Source organism: Acartia tonsa, chromosome 11 (genome assembly GCF_053477335.1).
Source record: "Acartia tonsa isolate MP-2025a chromosome 11, ASM5347733v1, whole genome shotgun sequence".
NCBI classification, from domain to species: Eukaryota; Metazoa; Arthropoda; class Copepoda; order Calanoida; family Acartiidae; genus Acartia; species Acartia tonsa.
The window spans coordinates 15060682-15074503 of NC_137270.1; the positions used below are offsets into that span (position 1 = coordinate 15060682).

Genomic DNA, 13822 nt, shown 5'->3' on the forward strand with positions numbered 1-13822 from the left:
TTAGGTCAGTTCTAACATGCTTAGATTATCTCTCAGAGTTGTCCATTACGAACGGGTAGACGAGCCAACCCTAAATATAAAATGCTTATTTTTTCTCAAGGACAATAATGTCCACAAGTGATAAAATGTTGTAAAACGTCAGTTTGCTTTCGGATTCTAGTCTGGATTCCATCACGTCATACTATGGGACAATGGATCGAATATTCAATTTTTAAGAGTCTGAGACTTTGGGTACTAGCTTAAAGGGAATGTGCAAGAATTCAGCAGTTTCTGACTGACTTTGGGTACTAGCGCATTAATGCCCCGTTAACTAGCTGAGTTAGTTTTGAATATAGCAGACAGAAAAATTTGTCCTTAGATGACTGGTTTTAACAAATATTTTTCCCAAGAAAATGTCATTTCATGTATAGAAACTCTACTGTGATATTTATGTATTAAACGATAGAGAACCCCTTGAATTTAGATAGCAGTTTAAATATATGAGAAGGGTTGACGAAGTTCTCAAGGTGATTTTTCTAGTGATTAATTACAGAATGTTTACTACATTGTGATGTACTGGTAATTTAATTTTCAAGTAAATGATTTTTTTCTTAGAACTAATTTTGTTCTCAATTATATTACCATGATCCCTTTACAATTTTGGTCAAATTTTTTTGATAAATCTGGTTTTCATTGCTTTTCAGTGAAAACTCTTAAATTGAATTAATTGCCCATTGTCCCCTCCCTTACTCCCTTGATAAAACACTAAATAAGGCGGGTGACAATATTCCTTAGTCCATAAGTAGGCGTAGTTTTTTACCATGCAAAGTAAGACTTCCAGACAAATACATGTTATCAACTGGTTGGTTGTCTGTTGGTTGTTAATTTAACTTACTAGCGGCTACGCCCCTTGAGTCTAGGGGCACTTGAGGAGGGGGGAGTTTGAATTCGATAATGAAATTTTTTATTTTAGATTTAAAAAGATTTTTTTTTTAAACCCAGGACCTATGAAATGCTACTTTGTAAGGGAGAACCTCACTGACAATTATTCTGTTACTTTATTAGGTACTAGCGGCTGCGCCCCTAGCATCTAGGGGCTCTATACTCAAAAAGATATGAAAGGGCAGAAAAATAGCCTAGAAGGCTAGAACTATACCAAACTTAATCTTAAAAAATAAAATAGCCTAAAACCATCTCAAGATACATAAGAAGCCTCACTGTAAAGGAGAACCATATCGGTTCTGCGGTTAGAGAGATCCTTCGCTACAGACAAAAAAAGCTTACTACTTCATATAATAGGATAAAAAGGAAAAATTAGGTGTTGTACAGACAGAAGAAATTACCTGTTATATTTGTGTTAATGACTGTTGTGGAACAATCTCGAGCCCCGCATTTATCTAAAAAAAACATTACATTATGTAAATTACATTAAAACTAGTTTTTGGAAACAGAGAGTTTGTACGTTTGTCCGCCTTATGTCACGGTTAGCTTTTTTCGTTAATTTAGAATTTTTCTAAAGCTTTCAAACTTTGGATGATGATCCCTTTAACTGTAAGTTACTGTTTAGAAGCGAAGCAAATCTATGATCGTTACCAGAAATTCCGTACTTTCATTTAAAACATGTTGATTTTTAACTAATTTTGCAACTTTTTTGTATCCTAATCATCTAATTTTTCAAGTACTGATTCCTAGGACAACAAGGTACAATATAAAAAGCGAGGCATCTCTATTATCAAATTCTACAAATGTAAATATATCTTATATTAGTAACCTGCAATTGCGTAAATTTGCAACAAATTTATATTTTAGACAAATAAATAATGTTCTGCTTATCAAGTTCTGACAATCTATAAGAGTTAATGTTTGCTTGTCTTTCCTTATGATTTAAGATCTTCCCTTTATGGATGTTGTCATTCTTGTTAGTAAGTTTAGATATAAATCTAAAAAGTCAAGAGAAATTATTTCATTCGCCCAACTTTCTAGCTTTTTCAAGCAACAATTTCTAAGTTTGTCGCATTATATTATTAGACTAGGGGTACTTGAGGTTATAATGGCCTGAATTCGACCCCTCCTCCCTTTTTTAGTTTAAAAAAAGTAGAGGGGGGTTGGGGTGGTGGTACCCTCCCTAAAATTAGCTATAAACCTTCCCATGACCTATGAGATGCTACACTGTAAATGGTAACCGTGTTGGTTCAGTGATTAGCGAGATCCTTAGCTACAGACAAAACACCTTACTACTTTATATTATAGGATAACATTTTCATATTATCATAAATTACATTACAATACATCTAAAGACGCATTAAGAAATAATTTTATAAATTCAACAACTATCTATAGGTATAAAACTAGCTATCTGACTACTTACCTATATTAAATAAAAGTATAGAATATAGATAGACAGATAGAAAGATATAAAACTAGCTATCTAACTTTTTACCTATAGTTAAATGAAAGTACTGAATATCACCAGGTTTTGTCCATTCCAGATCTAGGGTCAGATCTAAACAAAATTAAACAAATAAGATTTGTTGTATCAATTTCAAACCTTGCAATAATAAAAAAACTAGATTTATTAACTTTTTAATGGTGAAGCCACTGTATAATTTATGTTGTCTGTCTGTACCTATGTCTGTCAGTCCGTAACGCAATTGGGGAAATTGGATTTAAGCTAATTAAGATAGATTGCTGATTTTTTTGGTATCCAATGAACAATTGTCATCCTTGTTTAATCATAATCTATATTATGAAATTGTTTCCAGGGGAAGTCAAAAGCTTTTTATAATGACGGGTTTTAAAGGTATTAGTGGGGTAATCTAATGTATTTTTATTACTTTGAGGGGGTTACAAAGTTTGAGGGGAATAACCACCCTATTACCTCACCCTTGGACGTCTATGATTGTTTCACTAGTCTTTAGGTACATATTGATTGAATTTGGTTCTCTCCAATATCATGACGTCAATAATGTTAATGAATATACAGTGTGTTTTTTTTTATGAGAACTTTTTTGAAAGCAATTTTACCCCACTTATAGTTATCAGAATTTAATGATTAACGGCTTATTTTCTTTGTTTCTTATAACCATTTATAGAACATCAAAAACATATTTCAGTTTTTATTTAAAAAGTGCAGTAAAATAAAAAATTCAAAACTTAGGTGTCAACATCTAAAAATTGTTTTAGCGCATTTTTCTTAAGCTCAAATCTGTTACCCTTTGCAAGAAAAAAATTGGATTTTCAGTAGTCGACTTTTGAGGGCCAATACTCCCTCCCTGGTTGAGATATGGACTTCAAACTTTAATATGTTCTAGTAAATGTCCCCGAAAGTATCTGTATCAATTTTTAACTCTGTATCTCTACTTTGAAGCGTGTTGCAGCCATTCTTGCAAGGGGTAGAAGATTTAAGCATGAGAAAAATGCGCTAAAACCATTTTTGGATGTTGACACCTAGGATTTGAATTTTTTATTTTACTGCAATTTTTTAATAAAAACTGAAATATTGTTTTGATGTTCTATAAATGGTTATAAAAAAACGAAGAAAATAAGCCATTAATCATTAATTTCTGATAACTATAAGTGGGGTAAAATTGCTTTAAAAACAAACAAACTGTAGAATACGTGGATATAATGAAAGGGAAAAATTTGTTGTCAATTTATGTTGCAAATATAAAACTCATTTGTTGGCTAGTTCGTTCAGCCACTAAGAGGGAAGGGTGTGGGGTAAAGTTATTTTAGCAAACTGGTAATATCATTTTATTAGAGTACATGAAAATCTGGTGCAACATCTAAGTAATTATGTGCTGATTAAAATATTTTTTTCTCCCTTTTCCTCTCGTTATATTTATACGTCTTCAAAACATATTAATAATTTTGATAAAAAGACGTAATCGTCTACGTTTAAAGATATATTCATCAACTTTTCTATAAATTTACGTCAAAGTTTGATTTTAAGATGCGAAGCTACTTTGATTTAATTTAATTAGTTGCTATGTCAGATTTTGATCTTTTTTGAAAATTTCTTGGCTAATAGTTAATAATGATTGCCTATTTATGTCTCTAAGCCTGATGAATAAAAAGTGGTGATTTAGTCTATCTATAATACAAATTAGCTTGATGTCTGTTCATCTGTCTGTCCGTCCCTTAAGATCTTGGTAACCACTAAACCGATCGGATTCTACTCTTTAGGGAATATACCTACTGGTTCTACGTTGGTTTTAGGCTATTTTCTTGGGGGTGGGACACCCCCAACATCCCCAAAAACAAAAAAATCCCCCCCCCCTTTTTTTTGCTGAAGATTTCCCTGGTCATTTTACAAATATAGCCTTAATTTTTTTATCTTTCCTGTTGGGGCAAAGCCCCTAGAGGCTAGGGGCGAAGCCGCTAGTACTCAAAATAGGGGAAGGGTGGTTAGTTTTTTTTACAATATACCTAAACCTGCAGTGGCCTAACCCTGCGGGGCTACTTCGTACCCAATATAATCTAAAGTAAAAGCAAACAAATGAAAAATACCCCTATTTTTTCACTTATTTTAATTTCAAAATAAAGAGGGGAGTTTCTGTATTCCAAAAATTGTTCTTTGCTACTTATGGATATTGTTAATGTCATCCTTGTTTACTAAAAATATTAATTTTACATTCGATTAATGATTAATCATTTTCTTCATAACAGTTACATGGAGTCAGTTTTTTCTGAATATTTCTAAAAGCTGATAATTTTTTTGTTGCTTAGTTACTCTTCAAAACACTTTTAAACAGTTTTCGTATTCTGTGATTATCTCTACTGCTATTGAGGATAGATTGCAGATTTTTTTGGTGTGAAGTTTTCCCTTTTTACAGAGAATCATTTACACAACTTACTTTGTGTGTCGGCCTGTCAGACATAAAACAAAAGACGTGTTTATTTTTAATTAAGGTTTCGTGATTTTCTGTTAATCTTTATATTTTATCTATTCTTTCACTTTATCAGTTTGTTTATCAATGTCTATCAATGTGTATCTGTCTGTCTATCTATCTATCTGTCTGTCTATCTGTCTGTCTATCTGTATGTCTATCTATCTGTCTGTCTGTCTGTCTGTCTGTCTGTCTATCTATCTGTCTGTCTATCTGTCTATCTATCTGACTATCTATCTAATGTGTCTCTACCTGTTATTTTTCCAAGAAGCTTGAGCTCGTCGTCCGGCTGCCAATCCATTTTTAATGTTATTAACGTTCACATAAGGCGTCTGAAAATTTTTAGATTGATTTATTTGCCTTCCCGGTTCCACGACAAACGCAGGAGTCCCAAACGTCGTAGTGGACAAACGCAGGAGTGTTAAAATATTATTTTAAGTAAGTATTTCTATACGGGTTAGGTAAGGTTAAGATATGAATATACCAATAAGCCCCCCGAAGAGGTTAGACATTTAAAAAACCTAAACCATGGTTTAAAATAGGTTAGGTTAGGTTAAGGGTCCACTCCTGCGTTTGTCCACTCCGACGTTTGGGAATCCTGCGTTTGTCCTAGGACCCATCCCTAGTTAGTGGGGTGAGACTCTTTTACTAGATCCCCCCGCCCCCCCCCCCCACTCTTGGTTGTATCAAAGATGTCTTTCAGGGGGGTGTTGACCCCTAGGTGGGTGTATCCCATCCTGTACGCCTAGGTTTAAAACCTTAAGCCCTTTAAATTTATTAGGGGGTATAATTTCCCGGAACATGAAAAGAAGCCGAAGTAGCGGGTTTTGTTGTATTTTCACAGTAGCTTTTCTCATATTTCTATAAGCCCTTGCGGAAAATACGACGAAACCCACTGCTTCGTTTTCTTTCCAAGATCCAATTTCTCTTGTCATTCAAAAACACTGATGGAATTATTTTTTTCTATCTTTTTAATTAAGACTATTGTTGTCCTTGTTGATACATTAAAATTGTATAAAATAAAACTGCTTTACATAAGTACATCTTAAACTGTATGTAAACACTCGTCAAAATATCGTGTAGATAAAGGTAACTTCGGATTTTCTCAAATTAATGATAAGGAAAATTATGTCCATAAGAAACCAAGGCACCCAATATTTTATATGCACATTCTCTCATTTGTTGGTTTAAAAGCAATGTTATTATCTTAAATGATCAGTACAAACTAACAGAGTAAAATGACTTTGAGCTATTTCCTAAACTCTCACGCCCTCCCCTAGAGGCTAGGAGCGAAGTAACTATGTTTAAAACAATCAATTTTATTACAAAATTGAGAAGACTGTATTTGGGACAAATTTCTTAAAGGAAATTCTTTCCATTGTTTCTTTGTCATTTTATCTGTCCTGACTTGGTCTAATGCATCATTGATTAAATTCTTTTTTAGTAGCGAAGATACTCTATAATTCACTTTCTCTGTCCGTCAGTCAGTCCGTAACGCTATGTGGGAAACGTGATTTTCTCGGCTCCTAATGAAGATACACAGCTGAAATTTTTAGTGAAGATTCGTATGACATATGCCCGTCTAATCTATACATTGTTTTGTACATCTGTCTGCTTTCCTCACTGACTAGACTATGTTACTAGAGTTTCCTTGGAGCAGTCACAGCTATTAGAGACTATGTTACTAGAGTTTCCTTGGAGCAGTCACAGCTATTAGAGACTATGTTACTAGAGTTTCCTTGGAGGAGTCACAGCTATTAGAAACTATGCTACTACAGTTTCCTTGGAGGAGTCACAGCTATTAGAAACTATGCTACTAGAGTTTCCTTGGAGGAGTCACAGCTATTAGAGACTATGCTACTAAAGTTTCCTTGGAGGAGTCACAGCTATTAGAGACTATTCTACTAGAGTTTCCTTGGAGTAGTCACAGCTATTAGAGACTATGCTACTAGAGTTTCTCTGGAGTAGTCACAACTATTAGAGACTATGCTACTAGAGTTTCTTTTGAGGAGTCACAGCTATTAGAGACCCAGACCCAGTAGACTGGAAATGAGCACAATGTAAAATGTACAAGGACAAATAACCACTAAAACACTGCTAAATAAAACATAAAATCAGAACTAATATTTGGTTTTAATAATCTAACAGTTTAATAAAATTTATAATTAAATTTTTTAACATCTATAATATAAAGTAGAACGATTTATGTCTGTCTGTCTGAAGCTTAAGATATCGGTAACAGATGAATCGATTGGGCTTTAGGGAAAATATCTACTGGTCCTGCGATTGTTTTAAGCTATTTCCTCGGGGTCTTATGTTCTAAATTCAATCTAATTTAGTCTGCAGTTTCCAAAATTACCAAGCTATTCTTTGATTATATAGGCTCATGTAGATATCTCTTCAATAAACAAATATGTTTTTTCAACGACAAAAACAAATGTACAAATATTATATACATAAATATATTTGTAGTAACGCAGCAACTATGCATAATAAGATATATAAGTTTTCCGGAATTTTAATGTTAGGGGGAGATTTGAAATCTGCATCAAATTTTAAGAATTTTTTATAAAATTCGTTTTTTGTATAATTCTTTATCTAAAAGCGGAAATGCATTTTAAGTTAATTAGTTTTGACCAATAGGATAGGTGGATTTTAAACTACCTGCGCTCTAATTGGTTGAATGATGTACGCCATCCAATCAGAGCGCAGATTTTTTAAATCCACCAATCACAGATGCCAAAATTAATTAACTTAAATTGCATTTCCGCTTTTAGATAAAGAATTATAGAAAAAACGAATTTTATAAAAAATCCTTAAAACTTGATGCAGATTTCAAATCTCCCCCTAACTTTAAAATTCCGGAAAACTTATATATCTTAATGCATAATCATATCAAACAGGGATCTTAGGGGATAAGACAATGAACGAGACAGTGTTGAACCTCCCTAAACGATGATAGCACAGTATATACTAATACAATTTACTTATAAAATTCGGCGTTTTCCTCTTTTGAAAACAAGGATGACACCATTTATAGAAGAGTGTCAGAACCTAATGTGCAAAAAAGAAGTTGCAAATAGATTAGATGAAGAATAATGTTAAAGGAAATGCATACTTTTTTTTTATAGGAATTGCTTATATAGATGATTCGATTTTAACATTATACCATATCATAAGAATCATGATACAAAGCTTGAAATCGCTAGGACAATTCAAAAATGCCTTCCTTCTAACTATAGGAGCTATAAGGACGGACGGGCCCTAATTCTGAGAAAGCTTCGCCTTTAATTGGCTTTTAATAATTATTTTACTTTAATGACAGAACAAACATTATACAATATACAACAGACACTTATCTTTTTAAAAGCGAAGCTTTACTACAATTAGAGTAGTTTCGTCTTTTTGTTAACTTAAACATGTTAGTACTATCCTATCGATTTCAAACTTTACATAAAGATTTTTAAAACGTAGCAACTCTATGTTTAGCTTATTAAGTTCTGACACTCTTCATGAGTTATTCTTCGTAGGTCTTTCTTCTTATTTTAAAGCTGCGCTTTTATGGATGTTGTCATTCTTGTTTTAAAATAAATATATTGAATGAGCAAAGCTTTTCTATGATCAAAGCATGCATATTAATAAAAATGTTCTAAATATAGTTTTATATCTATGAAAGCTTTTTAATCAATTAAAGCTTTTTAATAGCAAAGCTACTCAATAGTGTGTCGGTCTCCGCTTTAGGACAAACGTGATATTCTTGGCTTCTATTCAAAATAGAGAGCTCATTTTTAAATTTGTGAAGATATACATCCAGTATATATTTGTATTTCTATGGTTAATAAATGAATTTCTCAGCTTCAATTTAGAATAGACAACTTATGTTTTACAGATAAAAGTTTTAGAAGCATTTGCATAAATTTAATCCTGTTTTTATACGAGGTCATTGACCTGTAAAGAGTGATAAAGGTGTAATAAGAATATACTTTTTTTAAAGCGAAGATATTCTATAATGTCACAAAATGTCACAAAAAGTTGACATGTATATAATCTTGAAACTATTTTTAGTAAAAGCAAGGAGAATTCAGTTCACATGAGGCAACACTATTCTATAATTCCTATAATAGTTAGGTACAATTTAGAAAGTCCGCACGTCCATTTGAAACATGCCAATTTTTTACAATATGTTTTTGTATGATATACTTATCCTAATTGCTTGATTTTTGGGATTCCCGGGACAACAAGGTACAAAAAGCATTATTGCAAAACATTTATATAAACTCTAAACTTAAAATTGATTTGCGGCGAGTATCACTTTACCAGAGTACATGAAAATCTGGGGCAACATCCAAGTAATAATATATCCATTGCATTGATCATGGACATTGTCGTATACCTATCTTCAAATTTATTTCTGTCAAAATTCTGTTCTGTTACTATGACAACATAGGACTGTAATAATGACATATTTGTCAAACTAATGCTTCGATATTTGACAAGGAATTCCAATCCTATTCTATAAATTATTAATTTTTTTGTCCAGAGCTTAAGATCTCAATAACTACTGAAACGATTGGGTTCTCTGTTTTAGGCAAGCTTCACATAGGTCTAGTGATGGTTTTAGGCTTATTCATTTCAGATGTTTTTGATAGTTTTAAGGTTTTTTCTCGTATTCATTCGAATCCGGTGGATAGGAACCGGTTCTCATCCATACGAAAAAAACGATGTCTCTAGCATCGTATTATGTCCAGCTTTCTACGAATATAAAAATGTACAATCATAAGATTAAAACTAGTTTTTTTAGCCCGTGCCTTCGGCACCTCGGTGCTAAAAAACTGGTTTTAATCTTATAATTGTACATTCTATATCCGCGGAATGCTGTTTATTATACGATGCGAGAAATAACTATTCCTATCCTCTTTCTCCCCACGTTTTCTCCCTAAATGCTTGTGGCGCATCAGCTATTTTTTAAATATTTAATTGTATATCATTCATTCTATTTGCTCTAAAATAATAAATGACAAGACAATGATTGACAAATTGATGCACACCCCCAATTATGTTAAACAAAATTACTCCTCCTGTAGATCAAGATTACTTTTATCAAATAATGATTGATTGGATGAAACTGGTAGTGTTAAAACTTTTCAATTACTAACTTCCATAGAAAAAAGTGTAAATTTTATGGATGTACATCTATTTGTCTTATTCCTTTAGATTCCTGTAAATTTTAAATAAATGGACCCGAATACTCAGGGTCCGACAGCAAAGCACCCATTGAACCCCAGAAGGTTCCTGCACATCAATAAAGCCTCTAGGAGCCGACCAGTTTTTGGCTAGGGATGAACAAATAAATTGGAACAAGTGTAACTCTCCAGCAGCTGCAGCCTACTTTAATTAATTGTATAATTGCAATTATTAATAAACATATTTATACCGAAAAAGCACCTCATAGCTTAAAATTTTGTGATCTATAAGACCTTTTTTATTATCATAAAAATATACTTAGAACATAACATTATGTTGGTGCAAATATTTAGGTAGGCCTGCAAGCTGCCGTGCAACAAGGCGCGCAGTTTTGCACAGGATTAATCATTACCTGCATTACAATATGGAGCAGCTTTACTATTTAAAATACATAGTGCAACAGAGAGTGGGTGTTTTATTACTATTTTAAACAGCAGAACTATTCTATAGAGAAAAAATTGTTCGTCTGTCAATCTTTACCAAAACAAATTAAAGAAATTCCCAGGGAGTAAGGGGACATTGGATTGTAAATTACACTGGTGCCAAAAGTTTTTATTACCACTTTAACTTATTGTTTGTCTAAAAATCTTTGGTGGGTTTTAAATTAAAATTATTGAAATAAAAGATTGGGCACTATAAGATTTCATGATTTTAATAGGAACGTTGTTACAAAACTTTGGGTACAAGAGCCAAATGGCCTCTGACTCCCTATAAAAAAGTACAAACAAACTTTTAACATCTGTGCTATGTCAACAAAAAACATTTAACATTGACAGATGAATATATTTTTTATATTTTTACTCAAACAAATAAAATATATAAAGTTTTAAAACAGTAGGTATATCCTATTAAAATTTTTCTAAAAAGTTTTATACATCTGTAGCTTAAGATTGAACCAATTTAGTTCTCAATTTAACTCAAGTTTTAGGGGGATGGTTTAGGGCTATTACATTTTTAGATTTAAGTCTTGGGATGGTTTTAGGCAATTTTTCGAATATAGAACAACAAGTGTATAGATGCAGGGAGTAAGGGAGGGGACAATGGATCGAATATTCAATTTTTAGGAGTCTTAGACTTTGGGGACTGGCTTAAAGGGAACTTGCAAGAATTTAGCAGTTTCTAACCAATCTTGGGGACCAATTATGAATGACGTCACGCAAAATCATGCATTATCTCGCGGCAAACTAGCGCGTCAACAAAAAAGATAAACAATAACAAGCAGACAGAATATTTTGATTTTGAAAATTATTTTGTAAATTGAATCATTACATTTTTTAAATCTAATTCTTGTTTAATGTTAATTCATTCCGATTAGTTCGTTGTAGAAAGAAATTATATTAAGATTATTAGTTATTATTAGCAAAGCCTTCCTATAATTAGGTCCCGCACATTTGTACGTCCGTAACGATTAGCTCTTTTCGTTACTTTAGACATGTTAGATGTTTCTTATTGATTTAATGTAAAGGCAAAAGTTTTTTGTCTTTAGCTTAATATTTCTGTAATTAATGATCCGATTAATTTCAAAATTTTAGGGAAAATTCACGAAGTCCTGAGTTGTTCAAGGTTTGTTTATCATTAAAATCTCAAGATGGTGTTATTTTATTTTTCTGTCCTGGATGCTAGGAGCGCAGCTACCAGTTATCCTAAGATATGTTACTTAAACCTTAAGATCTTTAAAATTAAGATGTACTTATGTTCTCAACTATTTTATTTATGTAGTATGAAATTTTGACGCAAGGTATCTCATTTTTATTTCGTTAAATAAAATAACTTGAGTTAAAAGTTCTGTAGGAAGGTAATTGTTTTAGTAAGTTTTGTAATATAATTATTTAAAGGCTTTTTCATGTCTAAGCTTTTTAATAAATACAATAAAAAAATTTGGGTAAAAGAAGTTGTAAAAGTAAAATGGTCTGTTTCCTTAATTTTCCGAAGTTTAAATAATAACAATTATGGAAATGAATTGTAAACAAGGGTTTTGATCTCTAGAATCAAAGGCTTGTGGTATAGCATCAGTTTAAGGATGGTGCATTTCGAATTAAAAACAATTCAAAAAGTCAAAAATTTCCACTAAAGGTTGCTATATTGCAAATACTTGTTTTATCTGGAAATATCTGGGTTTTCAACCTTAAAGGGTCACAACTATAAAATTGAATTAACTGCCCATTGTCCCCTCCCTTACTCCCTGGTATAGATGCGCTGAAGCTTAGTAATAAATATGAAAGAACACACACTTCCATTTTTATTTTAAATTAAAATTCAACCTTTTAGACAAACCACATATATTTGCAGAAAAAAAACTGTGCGTATTTTAAGTAAAAATTGATCATCCCCAATGATAATAAAGGATGTTACCCTCCTTTAGAATCAAAAGTTTGAACACTCTTTGTTTTAACCAGCCAATCAAGATTTAATCAAAGTACAAAAAGTCTTTTAGCCAACGAATGTGGAAATGTGTTTATAAAACTTTGGGAACCAGTTTATTTTACAATCTGATGTCCACTCCACCCTGTGGCCCGCCCTTGTTAGTTATCTAACACACTAAAAACATATGATGATTACTATACTATACTAAAAGCATGCTGTAATAATAGATAGATAGTCAATAAATCTTTACATTCAATAACTATTTTCACTCTAACCATAGCTTATATATTAATTTGAATGTACAAGTTATATATTTTATTTTCACATTATTATAACAATTTAACAAATGTTAAATCCCTTGGGGCATTAAAAAGTGTGATTTTAAAAGTAAATTATATCTTAAAATTGCTGCGAAGAGGCGTAAATATATTTTTGTTTAGGAAATTTTTGCTGCCTTTGCAAATTGCGTTGCACACGGACTGAATTGTAAAAATGCTCTCGTTCATTTTACATCTTTCTCTTTTTCGTACACTTTCCCTTTTGGGGGAAATATCACTTGCTCTGTACAGACACCTCCCCCATTATTTATGGTCTGTAGTAAGAGAAAGATAGAGGGGGGGGGGGGGGGGGGCTATAGACGGACTATAACATGTAGACTATAGAGAAACTGAAATGAAACTTGCTTTTTTTTTCTTTCAGCTCTCTCATGCTAATATACCAACTCATTAATTATAATTTATAAAGATTTACAATATTTCTTAATTAAAATTCAATATTTTATTTAAAATTTAACAACTAACAGCAAATTTGGAAGCTTAAACTGAATAATTAATAACCTATAAAATAAAGTCGTATGTTTTTTGTTTGTTTGTGGATGAAGATCTCGAAAAGTACCGAATCATAATTTGTTTTTCTTTCAGCCTTCAGGGAAGCTTAAGAAATGTCTTGGGGTGGTTTAGGCTATAATATGAATTACAGTCAGTTGGACGCACACGCAACTTTTATTTTGGCCTTACGTTTTTAAGCGTTGGCAGCCTTGCCCAAGTATTCTCGTCTATATATGCCTAGGGTCTCAGCTAGCAACAGAGATAAAACACAGGGGTACTAAAGGATAAGACAATGGGCGAAAATTGATGTACATCCCCAATGATGATAAACAAAATTATTCCTTCTGTAGATTAATATTAATTGTGGAAAAGTTTGGACACCAAAAATTTATATTTAGTAAAGTACCCAAAGTTTTTGAGCCAACCTAACGAATTAGAAAACGTTGTTATAAAACTTTGGGTACTTGTGCCATTTTCAGTCCAATGTCATCTTCCTCTCTGGATTAAGAATCTATACTT

At 32.2% G+C, this 13822-nt stretch overlaps 1 protein-coding gene across 1 annotated transcript in view; it reads right to left on the reverse strand.

Moving 5' to 3' along the window:
• LOC145332239 (sorting nexin lst-4-like) overlaps positions 1-13822 on the reverse strand; it is a 491682-nt gene that overhangs the window by 25588 nt on the left and 452272 nt on the right. The window contains exons 2-4 of the mRNA XM_080177194.1: positions 5121-5202; positions 2420-2482; positions 1323-1376 (exon numbers count right to left, since the gene is read on the reverse strand). Of these exons, the coding sequence (XP_080033320.1) occupies positions 1323-1376; positions 2420-2482; positions 5121-5169 (166 nt within the window). The 5' untranslated portion in view covers positions 5170-5202. The remainder of the gene's footprint in view (positions 1-1322; positions 1377-2419; positions 2483-5120; positions 5203-13822) is intronic.